The following is a 22800-nucleotide window of genomic DNA, read 5'->3' on the forward strand; positions in this document are numbered from 1 at the left end:
AACCAAGCAACGCGACTCAGCATGAAACCTTCAACTATTACAAATGTTACAGATGGTAACAGTTTAAACGCTATCTTTTCTGATGTTAACTACACACCTGGGCTCGATAAGGTCGTTACCCTGAAGAACACTAATTAATGAGGCTATTAATTATCATAGGAACAGTCTCTGACTGGTGGGAGGACCTTCAAAGAGTAGCCTACCATTGAAACAGATAACCGTGGATACATTCATTTGACTTTAAAGTTAAAAATTAAAGATTCTTCTTCTTCTTATTATTATTATTATTATTATTATTTTTATCATTTTCTGGATAGAAATTGTATTATGTGATTTTCTTGGTGGTTGATTAGCCTATGCTAACTTTCAGCTATAGAGCTTTGACAACTGATAACACATCTAAATATTATAAGCCTAGCTCTAGTTACTATATTTTGTTGTTAAAAACTTGCTTTTAAATGAAATAATCCACTTCCAAGTTTGGTTTGACTATGAGAAGTACCTAAAGCAGGACACAGACCCAGTAGTCTGCATCAGGATCCATACATCTTGGACTTGCTACATCCTTGTGATGCACTGCCCTCTGTAGACAGCTGTTCATATCTGCATATTGAATACCTTATATGACATTTTACTTATAGGCCACCGCAAAATATGTTTTCTACTCCTGTTTCCCAGTTCAAAAGCAAGGTCTGAAAACAATGTTGGCGCATTCATTGTTTTCTTTTTTTTTTGTACAAAGTAAGGTGCAATTTAATGAGTTAACAGGAGGCCTAACACCTGCCTCAGCTCCAACTCTCAATAATTAGGTTCTCTGAAAGTTAGGCTGAGACAGGATTTCCAGCATGGCGGCTGCTGCCTATTTAACTTCCAGAGTCCCTGCAGTAACAGATGGGACACGGCCCTCTCGCTTTGACCATTAATATTTGCATTCTATTTATACAACTCTTTAAATGATACACACAATTCAACTTTTGTTACAGCATTGTGAGAACAATTCTGTTTTCCATCAAGAAAAAGAAAAGAAGACAAAAAGATGCTTATAAACTGACACATTTAACAAAATTAAATCGTATTGAAGTAACTCTTATATAATCTAAAAAATGATAAAGTTCACTGTTAATCACAGAAGAGAACTTCTGTTTTACACACTCACACTTACATACACACACACAAACATTTCCATTAAATCTAGTGTTTCCAATCTGCCATCCAGAGTCCGCTGTAAGCCCTGTTGAGTCTCTCTCTTACTCCGATAAGCATGAGGTCCTGCACACAGTCCCATGTCACCCACAACCTCTCCACCAGACTGTACTGGCAGTACCCCATAGCCAGGCCAAAGCTCACATCTGTCACATACTGTCGGGCAAGCAGCAGTCGAGACAGGCAAACCAGAGCGGCCCAACCCATGACGAGGACCCGCATGGAGGCTTCATCCACCAGCTGAGCAAGGAGGAAGCGGGCGCACATGGCTGCCCGTGTGGCATGGCCAGAGGGGAAGGAGTAACGCTCCACAAAGAAGGTGGAGAATATTTCTGAGCGGTTCTGTGCTGGCCTGCGACGTTGAATCACAGTCTTTACAACTCTGACCAAAAGCAGGTCCAGCAGCAGAGCTGTGAGAGGGGGAGAAGAGTGAACAAAAAATATATTGGTTTATGTTTGTATATCGGGATAACAACGTAAAATTTCAAAAAGGGAATAAACTCAACTTTATTTGTACAGCACTATACACACAACATTCAAATTATTGGACAGTGCAGATAAAAAAAACATAAACAAAGCAACAGCAAAATAATAAGAAACAATTTGAGTCCAGTTTAGCACAAGACTAACAGGGTGTTGCAATTTGTTTTGCTTGATGGGTTATTGAACATTAAAAGCAATTGAGTACAAGTATGTTTTAAGGCGGGTTTTGGTTGGAGGTAGAGTTCCGCAGTTTTGGTCCTGCAATGTAGAAGGCACGATCACCATTGCACTTTGTCCTTGATGTGGGAATTGACAGAGGGTTTTGTGAAGATGACCTAAGATCTCTTACCGGCTGATATGGAGACAGGAGTTCAGAGAGGTTAGCAGGGACGAGACCATTTAATGCCTTAAACACAGTCAGAAGTATTCTAAAATCAAATCTTAGTTTGACCGGTAGCCAACGTGATGAGGTAAGCACTGGAGTCATGTGGTCTCTCCTTTTTGACCGTAAGGACTCTGGCTGCTAATTTTCTCTATGAGCTGAAGACGGGATAGACATGAGTGAGATAAACCAAAATAAAGTGAATTACAGTAATTGATGCGGGGTAGATCTGTGTCTCATCAGCGTAACAGTGGTAAGATATATTGTATTTTAGAAAAATGTTGCCAAGTGGGAGTAAGTAAATGGAAAGAGGACTGGACCAAGTATGCAGTCTTGGAGAAGACCAAAGGGGATGATGGCAGAGGAAGATGAAAAGTTACCGATGGAAACACTGAGAGATCTGTTGGAGAAGTAGGACGAAAACCAGTTTAAAGCAGTACCAGAGACCCCAACTCATTTGTGTAGTCTCTGGATGAGAACTGAATGGTCAGGTTGGATCTAACAATAGGAGTACAGAACATTTACCAGTCTGCAGCTAGAAGCAAGTCGTTTGTGATTCTGAGAAGCTCACATGCAAACTATTTTTCTTATAGCAATTTCCTTTGATTGTAATGAATTCAAAGGTACAAACCATAAACTGTTTCTTCTTTATCTTCTGAATTCAGTAATGTTACTAAGAATTATTTAGTCATGCTTTAAAGTGGTGCATACAGGTAAATGTATCTTGTCTAATAAGATTACTTGTTCGTAGCTGTCTGTAATTGCTCAGACACCCTTAATAAAAGGTCTACAAGTACAGCTCTCAGGGCACAAGTATCTAGTGTTGATTTCAAGTAAAGATCTGTTGTAAGCAAAAAAAAAAAAAAAACAGCCTGATCTGGTGCCTGTGATTTGATAAGAATGCAGATAGAAATGGTTGTTTTGGATTGGAAAACAACATGACTTTCCAGATGTTGTATTAGCCATCACCTGCAGATACAAGATATTGATATGTCGAAAGGCTTATAACTTTTTTGTAAAGCATAACTCTATGATTTGCATTTCACAACCTATAAACATTAATTGTGTCAGGCATATCATTAAGTGTGACGGTCATATTTGGTTATTGTTGAGGTCTTCAAAGTGTTTCATTTATCAGACCTACAGTCCATAAACCAAAGACTTATTTATAAAAGCAGAGTTATGATTGAGATTTGTTTTTGTTAAAAGACAACCATGATAAAACATTTTAATGAATTGAAAAACTAACAATGCCCCACAGAATTAAATATCTGAATAGAAATGAAATGCATTGGCCACATTAGGCTCTTATTGTTCAAGACATAAGAAGGGTTATACCCTTTTCCCACATTACAGAGGCGTCCTATGATCGTATGCCAAAATAGTTCCTCTACTCAACCAAAACACCATACACTGGACTTTAACAAAGGCACCTGATCTTTAAACTATCAGTCAGTACAGTAGTGTCCAGTTTGCTAATTAAACATCAGCCGTCTCGCGTGCATGCCTGTCAGTGACCACAGCTGCTGTCAGCTGCTGCTCAAAGTAGAAAACTTTCCATGGCTGCGCTGTTGCTTCTCTCACGTGGACCAACAAATACCCTGCAGCTCTATATATTTATAATTTCACACTAGGATGGACAGGTTCGACTTTGGCCTGTATTACTGGGGTTGTGGCGAGAAGAAAAACACTTGTTAACTGCCACACACTTTACTTTAATGTTGACATAGCCGTGCGTAATTACGCATCAGCGTTGCGCACAAGTATTGTGATAAATATGAAGTAGTCGCAGAGCAGAAATCTGAATAATAAGTAAGTTTATATTATAGCACATAAGGAGTAATTTACAATTAAAGTTTATTTTTTCAACTCTCCATTGCAGCTTTGGAGAATACAGTGCAATGAAGAAATGCATTAAATGTTGTCAAGGCTTAATTTCTTATATCAAAATGTGTGTTGTTGTTTTTTTTTCAATTGAATCTGTTGTCAGGGGTGGATTTTAATTGTGTGTATTGGGTGAATATTAAGACTAATTGTTAATTCATAATTATATTGCAGGTATCCAAACTAGTGCCCTATACACTCACCCAGGGCTAAATTCAGCATGATCTCCTGCTCCTTCACACTCTCTCCCCGCAACAGAGTGTACACAGTGCCGATGATCCAGGGGATGACATGTCCGGAGAACTCAACCAGGCGCACCAGGGGTCGTATGCCGCCCCACGAAGCCTCCTCACATGCGCACACCCCGAGCAGCTTGGACAGCCACAGGTCTATCGCCAGCAGGAAACGAAGAGCTATTGTGAATATCGGTTGGTTAAGGCTAACGTTTAAGTCTTCAGGGGAAAAGTAAGGGCAGCTGGAGCCCCGGCGACGGACATGACACTCAGATGATGCACGATTTCCACACAGAGATCCACGGGAACTATTCCGTCTGGAAGTGGGCGAGGACATTTTCGTTTGTCAGAGTGTGAGTAAACTTTTCCCACTTCTTTTTCGACCAACTTTGACGTACAAACCCTGTAACCCGCAGCACTCAGAAGCACAACATCCTGCAAACTGTGGAGTCAACGTGCAAGGGGTTAAAATGTCACTAATTTAGACCTGGACCGCTTTGGTCACGTGGCTACATCATCCTTCCCCATTATCATGTAATTAAACCTTGAACAGCGGTGACTTCCTAATTTCGCTTCAAAATTAATGTGTGAATCACGCCTGCCCAAAGACATTCTCCAAACATATACATATTGAATTAGAAGTGATGAAAAAAAAAAGTGATAGAAAAAATGGTAGAATTGGAAGTGTTACAGTGCTGACTTAAAAAAAAATTCAAATCTTGGCAGGAAACCGGACAGGAGGCGTGCGTGGAAATTAGGAAACTTTTAGGACTGCGCAATTTAAGCAAAACGGAACCTGAACGCACAATGTTGAACATATTTCTAAGTGTCTGAAATCTGCTGTTGTGTAGCCTTCTGAGAGGGGAAGGTCCCGCCCACTTTCCATCGTTTGCTGTCTGTCATCACCTCTGCTGCTGCACACGCGGAACTCCACGCGCGTATTGAACATGCCTGGACTGCTGCTCGGGGATTTATTTCCTGATTTTGAGGCAGAGACAACCTTTGGACAAATCAAATTCCATGAATTTCTCGGAGATTCGTGAGTATGGTTCTTAGTTTAGCTGTCTCATTCAATTGCGCGTCAAGATCCTCAATACGGATTGACAGTCTGCGTGTAGTTCCTGTCCCTTTTTTTTTAACCTTTTTTTTTTTTTTACTTTTCCTGTCGACCTTTGTTTAATTAAAGTAACTGAAACACTTAAATCGTATTTAGTATCATAAAACTTTCACACAAATATGTTACATTTTGGTCTCAAAGTGAATAAAATTGTTTTTTTTTTATCTATATATGACGCACAAATTAATGTGCCCAGGCCGTTATTTTGAATTCAGATCTCTTAAATACCATGAGATAAATCAAAAGCATCAGTCAGCAGTGAAGGTCAGAGGTTAAACTTAAAATCTCCAACAATATTGATGGTGCACAATCAAACTGCTGACTTGGTGAAAAAGTCAGCAGTTTGCCCTGTTTTGATTTTAAAATTTGAGTGACAAAGAGGTCACTTCCTGTCAGATTGCGGTCAGCTGAATAGTTCAGTCTCAGTCTACAATATCAGCAAATAAAAGTCATAAAACCACAACAGAGATTGTGAGATTAAATTTCTATCAATCTGATTCTAAATTTGGAGATTGCACTCAGATTGAAACCTGAGATTGTTTCTCCTGATCCAGACATGGCACAATAATCTCTGTTTTATTATAGGTGGGGAATCCTGTTCTCCCACCCCAGAGACTACACTCCCGTCTGCACCACGGAGCTGGGCCGCGCTGCAAGGCTGAGCAGTGAGTTCATTAAACGCAATGTGAAATTGATCGCCCTGTCCATCGATGACCTGGAGGATCATCACGGCTGGACCAAGGTGTGACACCTGCAGCTGTCGGATTTCTGAGATCACATCTTGAGTAACACACACATATCTCATCAGTAAAATGATTTGAACAGCTTTTACTTAAACGTAGAGCTTTGTTTAAGGTTTGTTTAATGTTTAAAGGAGGGGTCGTGAAATAAGGGAATCCACATAAACATTTCAGCCCTTGTCTGTTTAACTGATCAGTAGTGAGCTTCCTCTTTCAGTGAACACAGAGGAAGCACAAAGTTTTACAAGCAATAAGAAGTTTAGACTATTTTTAACATCTAAACAAGACCAATATAACCCCTCTTTGAAACGTGAAACAGTACTTTTATCATTAGGCTATTTTGTAGCAGGTACGAGGCCCCTGGATAAGGCTTTACTGTTGAATGTCATGATGTAAGTCTAACCGGAAATGAGTGAGTTACAGTCACAGAAGGAGGTTTTGAATCAGACTGAAACTCATACTGAGGCCTCTTTATGATCATCAGGCACTAATGAGACCATTAGCAGCAAGCATGATCTTTTTTTTACAGTAGTTTTTATCAATGACTATAATCGGCAGGTTGCCAGACAAGGCCGCTTGCATTTTTCACAGCAAGAAATAAACATCAAGTGAGATTTTCCATTGGAAAACCCGAGCTACGCGAGTACAGAACAAAAATCCGATAAGCGGTACTAATGTGTCTGCAGTGAGCTTTAACACGCTGCGTATCTCAACCAACAAAAGGAACCACTTCATTTACTCATTTTGTTCTATTTTATTCTCAATCTTTTAGTCACTTCTGCCGTGTGTTCTGGACGACTTTGCTTCTTTCTTTTTTTTAATCATAAAAACACAATAGTGCACTGGTTCTGTTGAAAGCATGGCTTGTGTCTCTGTAATAACTAGGACATCCTGGCCTACAACTGTGAGGAGTCAGGGTGCAGCTCTCTGCCCTTTCCCATCATCACGGACAGTCAACGGGAGCTGGCAGTCGCCCTCGGCATGCTGGACCCCGACGAGAAGGACAAAGATGGCATGCCACTCACCGCCCGCTGTGTGAGTCTACACAGCCACAACCCAATGTCTGACTTTGCAGGATTACTCGTGAAAATGTGACATTTTTCTGTCGTAATGCTGACGGAGACTGTATTTTAACCTAATCTGGCTCCATCTGTCTGTTTCTGTGTGAAGGTGTTCATCATCGGCCCTGACAAGAAGCTCAAACTGTCGCTTCTTTACCCGGCCACCACAGGACGCAACTTTGATGAAATCCTGCGGGTGGTGGACTCCCTCCAGCTCACGGCGGAGAAACGAGTGGCGACACCTGCTGACTGGAAGGTATGTCAAAGTGCTGACAAGTTTGTGATTGAACCAGTGATGGAGCTGTTAGGAATAACCTTGTTTCTTTCTTTTGTCTCTGTGTCCCTTCAGCCTGGAGACTGTGTGATGGTGCCACCCAGCATGTCTGAGGAGGAGGCAGCCTCTCTGTTCCCAGAGGGCGTATACAGTAAAGCTCTGCCCTCTGGGAAGAAGTACCTCCGCTACACACCCCAGCCAACATCACTTCTATCAAACCAACAATTACCTTTCACAGACTGAACCTTATTATGGACCTGGATGACCGTCATCGTCTCTATCAGGAAGATAAACGAATCGAGAATCCCAGGGATAAATGAGTCTTATAAAATACATACGAGTTCAGGTTAAAGTAAGATCTACTAAATTAGATGAGTTCCAGTGTACAAGAAAAAAAGATATTTTGGCTTTTTTATAAAAAGTTTTATTGTGATGTTTAAAGATAAGAGATTATGGCTGCAGTAGTTTCTATAACAGTGATACATATGGACAGACACACCCTGCATACACCGCCTTCCCTCCCACCCTCACACCCACTGATGCTGTGTACGTGTTTGTGTTAAGGGTCATTTTGTTTCTATGCATCCATTCTGTGCCTCCATCTGTAGACATAGCATGGAAGTTGTGTTTTGTTATGCCCCCCCCCCCCCCATTCCTACCCTTTCTTTTTTCCTTTTCTGATGTCAGGGAAGAAACAAGTGTCAGCACGATACGTGTCGCAGCAGACCAGTGCCCTCCCTGCACAAACTCTGTCATCTTTCAATCAATCAATCAATCAAAGGATGGATGGATTGATTGATACTGTCAGGTTAAAAATCCCTGGTAGTAATGAATCAAGCATTTCTTTGATCTTTCCATTTAAACCTCGAATGACCGGAAAAAAAAAACATGACGGCATCCCTGGATTTGCATTTTATGGACAGGGAAGCAGTTTAGTAGTCACACCTTTAACAGATGAACAGAATTTATTATGGTAACCTTACTTTAGTTTAGCGATGCCATGCTGGTTGATTTCACTGAAAGTGTTGCGAATTAAAAGCACAAACACTGTAAAGGTTGAGATTTTAATATAAGGATTCCTCCTCTGGACGTTAAAAACATTATTAAGGTAGATGTTCCTATTAGTTTTTGAATTAATAATGTTTAGCAATGAGCCATTGACTTGTTTTTTTTTCCCTTCTTCCCATTTTCTCCACCCTCCTTCTTGCCCCCCTCTCAGCCTGTTTTTAAGGTTGCTGTTAATTCAGCTGTGTAGGCTTTAGCGTTCCTCCTCACCGGGTCAGTAGCATCAGGGAAGGGCTTATCGACTTTGATCCTGGCAGCAGGCTCCTCTCTGAGAACAGCGGACAGGAGAGTGTAAGGACAGAGGAGGCCGTGCAAACAGGAAGTGGAAGATTACGATGAAATGCATTGACAAAAGAACAAAGGAGAGCTTGTTTAAAAATGAATGAGTGTCACTGTTGAGTTAAAACACACTGAATTATAAATCAAAACCTATAAGGGTGGAGTGGCGGCGGACGGCACGAGCACATTGTATCATTTGAATCATTTATTCAGACAGATTTAAAGAGGATGGTACTTGGCGCTCTTTCACTTTGGGGCAGATCACCTCCAACATTTGCTTCTTTTTTGGGAGGTTAGAAGAGCCACGGGAAGTTTAAACGGCTCTTCTCCATGAATGTCTGTTCTGTTCCAACAGCCAGGTGGTGAGAAATCTGCCATGTTGAGAACAAACCAAACCCCTGCACAAATACTGTGATTCTTCGGTTTATTGAACCATTATTTTAAAACCTCCTGAGAAACATCTGGTAAAGCAGTGAAGACTCCTGCTTGTGTGGATTCGTCATCACCATTACGTCAGAGGGAGTCACTCCCTGCTCGGCCTTCTCCCACCACTAGTGTCATCTCTGGTTCATGAGGGTCTGATACTCCCTCTGGTGGGCGAAGAGTCGCAGGAACACCTTGTACTTTTTGTCGTAGAAACTGGAACAAAGAAAGTACAAATCAAATTAGATGCAGATTGAATACTGCATTTTCAGTTGTTATTGGGTTAGACATCCAGCTAGGACTTTCATGATACATTTTAACTTGAGAGTTTTTTGTCCGTCTTGAATAAAATGAAACGTTTAACAGACACGTACAGTGCCTATACATCACACAGATGACTAAATGAATGAACCATCATAGATGTTATTATTACCATCTCTCTGTCTCACCTTTGGAGTTCATGGTCAGGATGAACAACTTTACCCACTTTGGCCATTTTTCCCATCGCCTCCTATGGCAGAAATACAAAAGACAAACATCACTTAATAAATGATGTTATGCACCTTCAGTTTGAGGCCTGACCCAGTTAGTAGTATTCACACAAGCCAGCAAGTGCAGTGGTTTGAGTGTGCCTCAGTTTAGGACTAACGCGGTGCTCTGCTGTCTAAACCTACTAAATCCAGCCGGTGGTCTGAGTGCAGCTCAGAGGATCAGACACAACAACTGCCTGTCGTACTCACGGCTGAACATGGATTGACAGGTGCAGCCTAGTCCAAACAATAACGTCTTTATTTTTAGAATATCTGGCTTAAAGGCTCGCCGTCCTCTTGTGTTCTGAGTTCCGAGATCGAGACACCAAAGGATGATGGCTTGACCTACGAAAACATTAATCATCACTTCTTATCTTAAACACATAGCGGGCAAATCTGCTCAGTGACTGAGGCAACAACAACAACAAGAGAAGCCATGCACTGGATACTTTGTGAAATGGTTCCACCCAGCAGATGGAGGCATTGAGTCAGCAGTCAGGAGCTCTGCGCTGCACGCAACCTTTAAGATGATTTTACACTTGACAAAAATGTCATTATAATCTGCTTTTTTTTTTTTCTTTAATTGGGCACACGTGATATTTAACTTTAAGTTCAGTATACTTTTCATTAGAATTCTTCAGAAAAGAATCTCTGGCTCAAATTAAGCCTGCGTTATTGTTTGGTTTGTAAGAGGTGGATTAGGGACGGTCATATGAAAGACGCTGTCCAGTTGGTGTCAAATGTTTTAAAAAGTATTTAATATAAACACATTAAAATGTAATGACCACTTGATTGAAGCCCGGCCCCAGCATGCTCCAATCTTGACATGAGCTGCAACACTTTAAGACTTGATTTGTACTTTACATGGCGATGTTGTTCAGGCACATATCATCTGTTGTTCAGCATTATCTTTTGTATGATAACCTTATCAGTTGTTTCATACTGTTGGGAGCAAATCTGCTAAACTCAGCAGGAACAAAGCAGTGCATTCAGAAGTGCAAAACAACATACAGCATCTTCTCCTCTCAATTAACAGCACAAGGAAACTGTTTTGTACTCTTTTTTTCCACTCGCATAAAATTGCAAATGTAATTTCACACTCTGACCATTTCTGATGTTTGTGTGCTTCTGTTGGAGCGTTCTTCAAAGAGGGTTACTTATTAGGCGAGGTTTTTGAGACCGTTTAAACTAATGAAATATGTTGGAGGGTCGGTGAGTTTGGGGTTTCCGAGGTCTTCTCACTTTGTTTAATCACAAGTAGTGTGACCCATGATTGACGACAGTGGCACTCATACAATAGGTGAACACTTGGACAGCTCTAATCAAACACAAAAATCTTTACTGTATGAAGCAGCCTGTAAAAGGCCTCTAGTATGATCTTAGATCACGTGTGTCTGTGTCACTCCACCTGTATCGTTCTGTAGTCTTTAGATGCACATGCACCCAGCACTGCTGCTCCTATTAACACGGCCTCCTGCTGGTCAGGCAAAACCACAGGCAACCCTGAAAAACACAATGATGAAAAAAAATTGGAACTGGCATCATGGGAAATATAGTCTTTTCAACAAAATGTTTGTTGCTGAATCAATTTGTAGGAAACCTTTAAAAGTTTAAGATAACAACAATAACAATAAGATACAATAAGATGGAAACTGCCTTTGGACGAGCTCATGCTAAGCCCAGTTGTCCCGTACCGTGCTGAAGCGCGATTGCCCCTCCTCGCCATTCCCCGCACAGCACACCTCTTCCAGCGGTGTCTGAGCCTTTAAGGCACACTTCTACTTGGCAATCCATACCCAAGCTCATTTGACACCCAAAGTCCAGTTCGTTTGACATGGGTGAGTGAGTACACTTGCATGTCGAGGTTACATGACGAGGTGTGCTTTGGCACGGCTCAGATGCTCACGCACAAGCACCGAAACACAACGTGGACATGAATCAAAACCAGGAGTGTAAGAGAGCTGTAACTGACCCAAACCACTCAAAATAAGCCACCCAGTCAGAAAAGTTGCAGATACTGTCACTGTCATACAGTCTATGACACAGTGGAAATTTTAAGGTGGAGTGCTTCATCTTAGTCAGTGCATGCTTTGACGTCGGCAATCAATCTTACTGTAAATGTCAAAATGATAACAAAGCATTGTGTTTGTTTTTTATCATCTCTCTTGGATAAGAGACACTTTAGTGACGGCTGGATCTTGAAGCGCTCAAATTAAGAATAGTGTACACATTTAAAACAGATAATGCAAACTGTAAATAATGTATTTCCTCACTCTGAGAAAAAAAGTCCTGTTTCAGTTTCGCTTCGGCAGCACTGAAAGTATGGTGAGGACGTATGTATGGGGGGAACCGTGATCAGGCCTGGTTAGTCCTGGAGTTGTGAGCTCAGGCTAGCAGGGGACAAGGGAGTGGGGGGAAATCATGGTTCAGCACGATAAGGGTCATAGTGTGAGGACGTCTTTAGTGTTTTATACCTGTAGCATTGGCGTGAATCTGTACAAAAAGAGAATTTTTGCTCAACCCGCCACACAGGAAGAGGGTTCGGATGTCATGTCCGGCTTCTTTCATGGACTCCAGAATATGAAGGGTACCGAGCTGAAACCCGAGAGCACACATGGGGAATTAAGTTACACTTAAAAAAACACAACACCTCCCTTTCCTATGGGGTAGCGCTATTTGTTTTCGTCCCAAAACCGTCACAGTATGGATGTCAATGAAAGCAGTCATACAACAAATACGTCAGAACCGAGTAACGCACGTCTGTATCCATGTGGCAGTAATGTTTGTCATTGTTTGCTAAACCCTATCGAACAATGAACGCAGAAGAAGAAGCGAAAAAGAACAAGAAGGGGTATAAAGAAGACACAGCAGAGCGAGAACAAAGACCCGTCTGCTTTTTTTAAACCAGTCGTTTTTTGGGATACTTTGGTTTCACGGTTCAGTTTGTTATTGGAAACACATGCTAACGAACTTTAAAGACTGGCGTGCAGGAACACTGGTTTAGCACGAATGAATGACTGTATGCACTGTTCACTAACAACAGATGGATGGCTCTCCTGTACCACTTAGAGCAATGTCACAGTGACCGCACACTTCTTCAACTCAGAGTGATCGCCATTCACCTTTAAAGGTCACATATCAAACTTTAACACGTTTTTCAAGAATATGTGTCCTTAGCCTGTCTACAACGAGCCACGTATTTTGTTTCAATTAGAGAAGCCTGAATTATGCATTGCTGCTGTCTTCCTGTTGTAACAAACTGGTATCAGTATGTACTGTATGTATATCTCTCTTTCCTTCTATTTGTTAGGGCTCATTGATTGTGTATTTCTTCTTCTCTTACTTTATCAGCTGTATCAAGACATTATTCAGTTTGGGATCAATAAAGCCAGTAAGTCTGTCTGTGTTCCCATAACCGAGGTACGAATTACACCGCTTCTTCCTTTCTACTTTAAGGTTCTGTTTTGTTGCATTAGGGATACATATCACGCAGCTGACTCACAGCAAGGGCCTGTACAGTTGCCAAATAGAGGAGGGCTAAGTCATCCAGGGTTTGAGAAAGCGGCAGTCCAATCACCTGCAAAACAGCAATGAGTCATTAAAGTGTTAGAATAATTAAATTATTAGAGGGATGCATTCACTGACAAAGTGATTGGTAAAGAAATGCTGTCACTGAGAGTCCGGCATCTCAAACATCGAGCAGGGATTCAGTCTAAACAATACTCAGCAGCTCTCTGCTCGCTGGCTTCCTGTATCCTGGAGCTATGGATAAAGCCTGGAAACCTCTACCGACTCAGTGAACACACAAATCATTTCACTGGCTTCAAGTGTTGTTTGCCCTGACAGTCGTGATTCTTCTGAGAAGTTCATATCATTTGTCGCCATTGCTATGACACCAAACATTCAAGATATCTCAGCAAAAATAAAACTCCGATGTTTTGTTGAACATTGAGATTTGACCCGGGGCGTGACTGTGGCACTGTGTCAAGTTAGCGGCAATATCTAACTGTGAGCTGATGGCGTTGTGATTTATTTTCTTTCTTTTTAATAAAAATCTTTGGAAGGAGAGTTTATTTATTCTGAGACTGTGATGACCACACTGACAGCACTCTGATGGTTGGTGCTTCAGACAGGAGGAGATTGGTGAAGCTGACAGAGTGACGGCAAAACAGCTCGCCTGAGAGTGTTTAGAAAAAAATCTCATTAAACATGTTGTCTCATGTCTACTCTCTACGTGCACAACAACTTTACTTTATATTTAAAGAAGGTGTGGTTAAACTTTAAAAAAAATCTGTTTCCAACCAAGTCTCCATTCAGCTTTTCTCCTCACTGTACCGAGCACAGAAGACATTAAATCAATCCCCTTCTTGATGTCTCAACCAAGGAATGTGCTTTTTTTCCAAAACTATGAATACATTAAAGGTCACATATTATACTTATTTTCAATCACTTTAAATTAGTCTCAGAGCTCCCCAAAACGTGTTTGTGAAGTTTCTTGTTGTAAATCAACTTTGTTTTAAAGTGTATAATCATGCCTATAAACCTCTGTATTTCAGCTCTGCTCAGAACAGACTGTTTCTGTGTCTGTAGCTTTTAATGCAAATAAACAACAACAGCCGTTCTGAGCGGGGATGTTGCACGGGCATCATGCACTGTCCTTTAAGGCAGACTCAGAGGGCTGAGCAAACACCTTGCTGTGGGAGTGCCACCCACCTGGAGGAGAGGTTTGTGATGTCACAAAGGAAAGATCTCCAGACGGTGTACACTTTCTGAAAAGTGTAGCAGGGAAAAGACGGAGTGGATGGACTTTACTCATAATTTGGGGAGTTTGTGGACAGACTAGGGACACAAGTAGTGTAAGAAAACCATGGTAAAGTGTATTTGCATAATATGTGACCTTTAATTTGTAAAAACTCAAAAAAAAAAGTTTGTTCATTTCACATTCTTTTTTTATCTGCTGCTCATTGGTTTTCCTTAATTAAGCGAAATAATGAGGTTAAAACGTCTCCTTGACAACCACTGTTCGTCTGCGGCTCAGTGTGTCTAATAAACTTGCACGGGTCCAAAATATTGAATGTCTTTAGACACAGGAAGCTTTCGCTCATGTTCCCTCACCATGCCCTTCAGCGTGGGGTCAGCCAGGGGCGACCTGTTCCCATGAAAGTCAGGCCACACATGAAGACTGGAGCCCAGCAGGTCAACAGCAGAAGGAGAGTTAGCCATTAAACTGAGGTGGCTGTTCAGGTAGCTGTAGATGTTTTCACCAGCGGAGGGACATCTGGGAATAAAATAACAGGAAACGAATAAGAGAGCTCAGTTTGATCAATTTCAGGAGACCAGGTCCAGAGAATACCAGTTTGTCAAGATGACATTTCAGGTCTTTTCATAGCAGTGAAAGGACAGGTCTGGATTTAAAAAAAAAAAAAATGTCTTGAATACTAAACAAAGAATACAAAATGGCTGCCTTTGCAGCATCGATGAATAGTTAAGAAATAAAACTAAAATGAAAGCCTACAACACAGATCCTCTAATCTTCACAAAGCCATGTGAACATGAGCAAACATCAGGGATAAAAGCTGTGTTGAAGTTACAATATTAAACTCATCAGCTGACCTCTGCCGAGCCTGTTCCTGGAGCTGCGTGTACGCGGCGTGGCCCTTCACAATGTGCTCGATCTGAGGGAGGAGACAATTTTAAAAGAGAGGATTACACACACAAAAAAACAGCTGATGACATGAAGGCTTGTCACGCTCCAACTGTTACTTATTACATTATATTCCATTTTTCAAAAGACTTTTTTTTCTCATGTGAAGTGACTGCAGTTTAAAAGGAGCTTACAAATAAAACTCATTAAAATAATAACTACAGTGATGAGAAAAGTCTGAAATCCTTACATCTGAAAAGACAGAAACTAACTTCATGAATCGTCCAGCTGCTAAATGAAACGAAACATTTTAACAAAAGTATTTAATGATGTTCTTGTTTGTTTAGGTTGTCTTTTTATTGAGATTTTGTGAGTTAGTTGGTATATAATCTGTTATTTTCGTTGGATAATTCAAAAATTAATTATTATATAAAAAATAAATATTTCAATGAAGCTAATATGTTCTGTTTTTTTTGATACAGAATAAAAAGGTACTGTAGTGCTGCAGGGTCAAGGTTTCCCTTTTCCTCAGATGTAAGGACACAAGTTTTTACGGTTAGTTTAAAAAAGTGATGATCATTCTAATCTAGAGTTATTAAAATGTGTGAAAATGAGCTCAGTATAGTTTTATTCTATACTGTGCAGTCCTACGTAAGTCTTTCTGTATTTATACCAGATTGCCGACTCTATCCACTGTCCTGTCTCTAAAATAGGAGGCACGGAAAGCCCCAAAAAGAAACCTAAAACCCTTAAAAAAATCTTTTAAACAATCTTTCCATGTGACTCTGCTGAATTATATTTAAACCAGATGATGAAACATCATTTGTATATATGCAAACAAATCTGGTTTGTTTGTATCACCAAAATAAAGGTCAGAGCAGACATGTAAAGCCTGTCTGGATGCAGTCACAGATGGATTATATCTCCAAATTCTTCCTGTATTTACAGTTTTCTATTCTTGAGGATTAAAGTGGGTAAATTAAATCATAACCAAAGTTTGTAAGTAGACTGACCAGCCTTCCCGTAGCGCTCTGTCCTCCCTCATTGAGCCACATGCCGGGCACCATGGCAGACAGGCAGGGCCCCCACACCCCGGGCACGAACACAGGCTGCTCACTGATCTGATGCACATGAAGGTGAAACATTTCCTGCCTGTTCAAAATCACGCTAACGATTTCTTCACATCAATTAAAACATAAATGGCGCTTGAGTAAAACGAAGCGGCGTCCAAAAAGCGTAATGTGACGCCAATTTGATTCACAGTCGGTTACTGCTGTTGACCTGTGAGGACAGGAACTTTTCAGTCTTCATAAAATTAAAAAAATAAATAAAAAAGTATCTGTAAAAATGACTTATCACAGGCAAGAACTCACAGTGGCCACAAAGATGATTTAATAGACTCCAGCCCTGCGTTTTAGTTTTACATCCCCTCAGAGTCTCTTAAAATGCTGTGCCTGTGTGTGATGCATCAGGGCAGATTTTGAGTTAGTCATGCTGTGGCTGACCTGGAAATATGTGTCAGTGTCATCAAAATCCTGATGAATTATACGACATGGCATGCTAATAACATGGTGTTTTATTGAGAACACATTTCGCTAATGATGTTTACAGGTGAAAGTTGGTAATCCAGAACCAGTCAAACACTCACCGCCATGTGACAGGTTGACGTCCCACAGATCATGGCCATGCGTGAGCTGATTGGCTGGTCCTCACAGGGTAACTGAAAGCCTGTTACATCTGCACCGATCACACCTGGACACACATTTTAATCACATTGTAATTCATCATGCCTTTTTTTCTGTGTGTTTTGGAGAGATGTAAAATGTCATGAATACTTTTTGGTGTTCCACAAATGCAGAGCTGTCAGACCTCCTGTGAGAGGCGGGTCAGGGACAAATCACAATGATTAGCAGATCAAAAGCTTTACATCGTTTTGAAGCGCTCCTCTCACCCTCACATGTGCAGCGACACTAAATGCTGGAATATTGTTTGTCAAGCTGGTTTGAGTTTGAGGTGGACGGTTCAGGGACAAGGGGCGTACATCACCGTGACATGCACAGCAACTAAAAAGTGCAGAGTGTTTTAACCTCTGACTGATACAACAATGTGTGATCGGCAGAGGTCGCAGCCTCGAGTCAGAGGGCAGGGTTCGTGCACAGTTTATCTCGCAGAACAAAACCAGATGGGTTTGCGTTTTCTGAAGCAGAAAAAAAAAAAGCTCTTCTACAAGCCTTGTGGCCGGCAGATACAGTACAGAGGAGCGACAATTAGCTAGTTTTAAATCAGCCAATTGTGAGTCTCTTGTTGTTGTGCTTTTTAAAAAAGTTTTAGTGCGCTCTTACATCATGAAACAGGACCGCCATTTAGAATGAGACTCTGTCTGAATGAGATAACCCGTACACTTAAAAAAAAAACAGATAGAAATCAAAATCAGTGACCTCCCTCCTCAGGTGTACGCCTAAGGTCAATACTCCTTCATGCTCAACAAACTAAAACCTACAAGCAGGAATGTCATGAATTCATTTTAAATATTGACATTCCCCTGAGATTTAAATCCACTGTTTGGTTAGCCTCACCTTGACTACCAAAACAAATATGCTACACTTAGTATATGTGAAAGAAAAAAATATATATATGGAGGGAGGGGGGGATGTTTGGGTCATAAAATGAATTCTCTATTTTATGACTGTTTTCTGTTTTTCCACAGTTAGGGGTTTGGATCTACACTTGACCAAAAAGTTAAAAAAAAAAAAATCCTCTGCCTCCCTTCTCCTTGATGATTTGATTTGCTTTCCTGAAGTGCTTTCACACTTGCACAAAACTCGTCAAGGTCAGCTGCTTTTTCACTCGGATTTTCCTCTTGACTTTTTCCTGCCCGCCCCCTCGTAAATGTTCAAAGTGAAGTTGAGATGAGCTGATGTGTAATGCGTTCGCCAGCATGTTCTTCCACATTCTTTTGTTCATATTGTGATTGTGTCAAACTCAAAGTAGCACTGATACAGTGGACTCTGCTGCAAGCTTCGTTTTACTTCACGTCTTGCCTCCTGCTTTGAGGTGCAAGTCAGGAAATTTCGGACGCAGTCTAAATGAGTTCCATCCATTATGGGAACAAAAGGCTACATTTACAAAAAACTCTGTTCTTTTAAAGCTACTGAGACCTGCAAATGAAAAATTCAGATTTAGTTCAATAAACATGTTTTGGGTTTTATACCGAGGCCTCCTGCATGAGCATCGATGAGAGAAGCCCCAACTGCTGTTCCTGGCTCTAAACCCAAATCTGCTGCTGCCTCCTGAGTTAGGCCGTCTCCCAACGGGCACCCTGGAGGACATGTCACACTGCCTGGATAACAGATAATTTTTTTTTTTTAAAAACAGTATGTGACATGTTTGAGAAATCATGGCGTGCAAACCCTGTCATTGACTCTGCAGCTTTCTCACAATTTGTTGAATATTTCCCCAAAAATGGTTTTGTACCTATTCTGGAAAAGTTGTTTTCCAGGAGATCCTTGAGTCCTATGCTTGTCCAAAAAGTAGAATCCCATCCTTCTGGAGGACAGTACGTCCATTTACACACAAGAGTACATAAAGACCTGTTAAATATTGCAAAATGGCATAAATGTCACACATTTTAGGACAGATGCATATGGGGTCACACACAACCTGGTGACGGCCACAACATTACAAACCATTACATTACAAAATTCATTTCTAAGTACCCTACCCGCTATAAAGGATTATAGTGGGTAAGGAATAAAATGGAAAAAAAAAACAAAAAAACAAAAAAACAACAGCCATCTGTTTGGATAACCTTTAACACAATCCCTGTGATCATCATCCATCAAAGCTCACCGTGTCAACGAGCCTGTTGCCTTCCATGATAAAAAGTCTGGAAGATCGAAGAAGTGGGCGGCTTTGTTCCAGCAACTTTCTCTTAGATTCTGCAGGAAAGACCAGAGAAATCCAATCTAAATGACGCCTGATCACAGAGCGACAACAGCACAGAAATGCTCTGCTGAAACACACTGACAAAAGAAAGATTTATGTTTAGAAGCTTCGATCTAACCGATGCCTCCAGAGGAAAAGGTGGGTAAAGCTTGAAAGCTTCCCCAACAAAGGAAGGCACATGCTGACCAGTCAATACAGAGAGTGAAATCTAAACATATTGAGATCAGTGGCCCTGTGGTGACCTCGCTCACCTCTCACCTCTTTAAGCCAGAGCAGCTTTGGAGGTTGCATCTCTGGTGACATGACCCCTCCCACCCTGCTCAGGACCCTGTGGTCGGTGTTTGTGATACGAGCAGCCTGCTCTTCAGCGCGGTGGTCCATCCACATCACCACGTTTCTTTGTCCATCACCTGGGGAAGTCAGGTGAGAGAAAGATCAGTTCAGAGGAACGTAAACAAAACGAAGCAAACAGCTAATGTTGCGTATAATAATCTGAGTTCTGATTGTGTGAGATTAAATTTGGCCAGGAGCAGGAAAGGATAAATCAAGCTGTGTTGGTATTCATGAAGTTCTAAGCAGCATAGGTGGTTTTACTTGAGTTTCTGGTTCCTGACCCCTGCGCTCACCTTATTTAAACATGAATCTACTATCTCCAGGGGTTCTGCTCTGTAGCTGACCCTGACCTCTGGCTTTGCAGTGAAGAAGGGAATTCAACCTTAAGAGATCAATGGAGTATCCTATTACATTAGACCTACACAAGTTTTCAGGCAAACCCCACAAGTAACATGTTTCATTCCAAATAGATCCAAGAGATCAATTTAAAAATAATTTAAAAAAAGGTAAATTGACTATTCAATTGTCTTGAAAACTTTTTCTGATGTAAAAAAAAATAAAATAAACAGAGCGATATGTTAAGAACATAGTTGAGGCAACAAAATGCTTCGTTTACCATCCTGATTGACTGGGACAGGCTGGAAGCTTTGGTCCAAAACCACAAGAGAGCAGGTAGCATCAAAGCCGATCCCTCGTACCCGACTCCTCTCTACACTGCGTGTTATTCTCTGTGACAAACACAAAATAAAGTCTGAACAGATCTCATGCAGCCAATTATGTGTGAACAGTGTGTGAGATGTTTATGGATATAGAAATATCCTCTAAAAGCTGAATACATGGCTAAAAGAAAGATGCAGGGTTCATGTTTTAAATGATAGCTGAAAAAAATAAATGACAGAATAGTTCACTTTAACTATAAGTTGATGCAGTTAGACAAAAGTAATGGCTTTTTACAGTCTATTGCCCCGTTATTGTAGTGTCAGACACATCAGAAAAACGAGGGTCTGAGTTGTAACATGAACACTTGCTCAAGTCGGAATAACAACTCGGAAACTCGGAAAATAATTAGGTGTCCGACTTCCCGACCCGACGTCAGAATGGTCATCAACAGAAGGGCAAAATATATGTTGTTAATGTTAACATACTTTTTATCGATTTAAGCATGCACACACATTTTGCTCAAATATCAGTTTAAACGGAAGCATTTCACTGATCTTCTTCGTAGCATCAACACTTTTTTGGGCGGTTGTTACATCCTTCTGACTTTTCGAACTGAAATCACATGAACACACAAAGAAACGACTTCCCAACTCGGAAACTTGGACCAACCAAGCAGCACATGAACGCAGCATTATAGGCTCATGCATGCATGGGAGACAGGGAGGCCTGATCGGTTCATTAAATTGGCACCTTGTGACCAAGTTTTTACATACTTACAACTGCTACAGGTGCTTCATTCCTTTTTTCAGAGCACATGAGATATTAATGTCTGTCAGGACCTCAAGACAATTTCAACCAAAATCATCAAAAGTGTATCTGGAGAAAACAACCCTGCCTTTAATGACATAACTGTTTGAGCATGAGCCAAAAAGTAACAGATGAAAAGTTTAAATATTGATCTAACTTATAGCTAAAAGTACTATCAATGGAAATATGTAAGTAAGTGTTCGATAAACAGATTAAACAGATGTAAAATAAGGGATAAACAGTTGTCTTAGTTAGCCACAAGTTTTGGGCTTGTGATGTTTCAAATATTAGCCAGAGACAAAGTGTAAATAGTTGAACTATTAGGTGTTAATGGATAACCGTCTCAAAGATACTGTCCCTGCTGCTGCTGCCACTCTTTGGTGGAGGAGAGCCAGAAACATGAGTGAGGTCAGAAGTTTATCTGACAGGAAACCAGACAGGAGGAGGTCAGTGTACCTTAACAACTATGCACACTGTTTCCCAGATCTCGGTGGAGGACTGGACATAGTGGGCAGACTGAGGCTCCCAGATGCTGATGGGCTCCTCTGCAGTGGCCTTCAGCAGACCTGTCCTGGTCACCAGTGCTGCCCTCACACTGGCAGTGCCCACGTCCACTCCAACATAATAAACCTCTGCCATGAGGAGGAGAGGGGCTGATGAAGAGGAGGAGGGGGGAGACCACAGCTTGATTATTAACCACGATGCACTGGCATTGTCGATATTTGATATACTCTTACACAATTTACAAACGGATGTGAACGCATGTTCATTGTCTTCCTGCCAGTGATTTCTAATTTATCTCTTCGGACATCTAAATCTTTCACAACTTCAGATGATAACGCTGAAACCATGACACTCATACGGAGATCGACACGACAATAACAATAATAACAATTCAACTACAAGTAAAAAATACAAGCAAGCATATACAACAAATGTGCGACTGCTACAACATTACCTCAGAATTTACCAGTGGATAAAATCTCAGCACTTAAAACATCCCCCTTTGAGTTTCTGAACGTCTAAGGTTTTGCAGTTGTGACTGCTACGGGACGCGAAAGTGGACAAAAGGTGCAAAGTCGATTTTCTCTGCTGAGCTGTACAAAGTTCGAACTTAAAACAAACATTATAAAAAGCCCTGCATCAAGGGTATAGTCTGTTTTAAAATGTCAGTGTTTTACTGCAAAGTCATCAGGCAATGGAAAAAAATCCTTAATAGTATTAACTTCGCAACTATGATAGAAACTAATCACATAGTTGTGCTCATTAGTTTACATAACCTGGAAGAATTTGTGATTTGTTGGTTTTCTGAGAATATCAATGATGGTACAAAAACTGTTTGATACTTTTTGAGCAAACACAACTGTTTGATAATAAATGGCTTTATCCAATCACTAACCATGAGTGAAATAAATATTTTTGTATTATCATTTATATTCTCTGAAAAATTACCAACAAAAATCTAAAATTCTGCCAGGGTATGTAAACTTATGGGCACAATTGTATACTGTCAATTTCTCTGGAACCCTGTCAACGAACATGTTGTTTTATGGTTCAGACAGTGAGATTGTTAGAAAGATTGTTAGAAAGCTTCCTGGAGTGAAAATGAGGTTGTTGTGCATTGGCCCAAAAGCCCCCACATTGCCAGTGTATAAGATGACATGTTTAATTTTTGACTATTCTATAAAGAACAAAAGCTTGAGAAATCTTTTGCATCTTTTATCTGAATGTAAACTG

At 40.8% G+C, this 22800-nt stretch overlaps 3 protein-coding genes across 5 annotated transcripts; 1 reads left to right on the top strand and 2 right to left on the bottom strand.

The window, feature by feature from the left end:
* Positions 1-1162: 1162 nt before the first annotated feature.
* Positions 1163-4538, bottom strand: LOC306826248 (polyisoprenoid diphosphate/phosphate phosphohydrolase PLPP6-like). The gene is made up of 2 exons (XM_079347448.1): positions 4156-4538; positions 1163-1613 (listed from the first exon to the last, which is right to left on the bottom strand). Exons 1-2 carry the CDS (start codon positions 4520-4522, stop codon positions 1192-1194), a joined length of 789 nt encoding a protein of 262 aa, XP_079203574.1. The 5' UTR covers positions 4523-4538; the 3' UTR covers positions 1163-1191.
* Positions 4539-5060: 522 nt separating this feature from the next.
* Positions 5061-7841, top strand: LOC306826249 (peroxiredoxin-6-like). The gene is made up of 5 exons (XM_079347449.1): positions 5061-5224; positions 5888-6044; positions 6928-7077; positions 7213-7359; positions 7453-7841. The coding sequence occupies exons 1-5, from the start codon at positions 5133-5135 to the stop codon at positions 7618-7620; spliced, it is 714 nt and encodes a 237-aa protein (XP_079203575.1). The 5' UTR covers positions 5061-5132; the 3' UTR covers positions 7621-7841.
* A 1290-nt stretch (positions 7842-9131) lies between these two features.
* fggy (FGGY carbohydrate kinase domain containing) lies at positions 9132-22149 on the bottom strand. 3 transcript variants are annotated; one of them, XM_079347445.1, is made up of 16 exons: positions 22022-22149; positions 21520-21716; positions 20213-20324; positions 19522-19673; positions 19168-19256; positions 18793-18908; positions 18530-18658; positions 16967-17070; positions 16332-16439; positions 15288-15349; positions 14790-14952; positions 13177-13251; positions 12149-12269; positions 11083-11177; positions 9594-9655; positions 9132-9360 (listed from the first exon to the last, which is right to left on the bottom strand). In XM_079347445.1, exons 2-16 carry the CDS (start codon positions 21700-21702, stop codon positions 9279-9281), a joined length of 1653 nt encoding a protein of 550 aa, XP_079203571.1. In that variant the 5' UTR covers positions 21703-21716; positions 22022-22149; the 3' UTR covers positions 9132-9278. The 3 variants fall into 3 exon arrangements, with proteins under 3 accessions (XP_079203571.1, XP_079203573.1, XP_079203572.1); XM_079347447.1 differs by lacking the exons at positions 20213-20324; positions 22022-22149 and having other exon boundaries at positions 21520-21630; XM_079347446.1 differs by lacking the exons at positions 20213-20324; positions 21520-21716; positions 22022-22149 and adding an exon at positions 19890-19973.
* Between the last annotated feature and the right edge of the window lie 651 nt (positions 22150-22800).

This window comes from Symphodus melops (assembly GCF_947650265.1).
Source record: "Symphodus melops genome assembly, chromosome: 7".
In the NCBI taxonomy this organism is placed as follows: domain Eukaryota; kingdom Metazoa; phylum Chordata; class Actinopteri; order Labriformes; family Labridae; genus Symphodus; species Symphodus melops.

Coding starts and splice junctions, on each gene's coding strand:
- LOC306826248 (XM_079347448.1), bottom strand. CDS start 4,522: ATGTCCTCGCCCACTTCCAGACGGAATAGTTCCCGTGGATCTCTGTGT. Junction 1,614..4,155: donor CATGCTGAATTTAGCCCTGG/GTGAGTGTATAG, acceptor CCCCTCTCACAG/CTCTGCTGCTGGACCTGCTT.
- LOC306826249 (XM_079347449.1), top strand. CDS start 5,133: ATGCCTGGACTGCTGCTCGGGGATTTATTTCCTGATTTTGAGGCAGAG. Junction 7,078..7,212: donor TGCCACTCACCGCCCGCTGT/GTGAGTCTACAC, acceptor TTCTGTGTGAAG/GTGTTCATCATCGGCCCTGA. Junction 7,360..7,452: donor CGACACCTGCTGACTGGAAG/GTATGTCAAAGT, acceptor GTGTCCCTTCAG/CCTGGAGACTGTGTGATGGT.
- fggy (XM_079347445.1), bottom strand. CDS start 21,702: ATGGCAGAGGTTTATTATGTTGGAGTGGACGTGGGCACTGCCAGTGTG. Junction 14,953..15,287: donor CAGGAACAGGCTCGGCAGAG/GTCAGCTGATGA, acceptor TTTTATTCCCAG/ATGTCCCTCCGCTGGTGAAA. Junction 11,178..12,148: donor GATTCACGCCAATGCTACAG/GTATAAAACACT, acceptor TGTGTTTTTCAG/GGTTGCCTGTGGTTTTGCCT.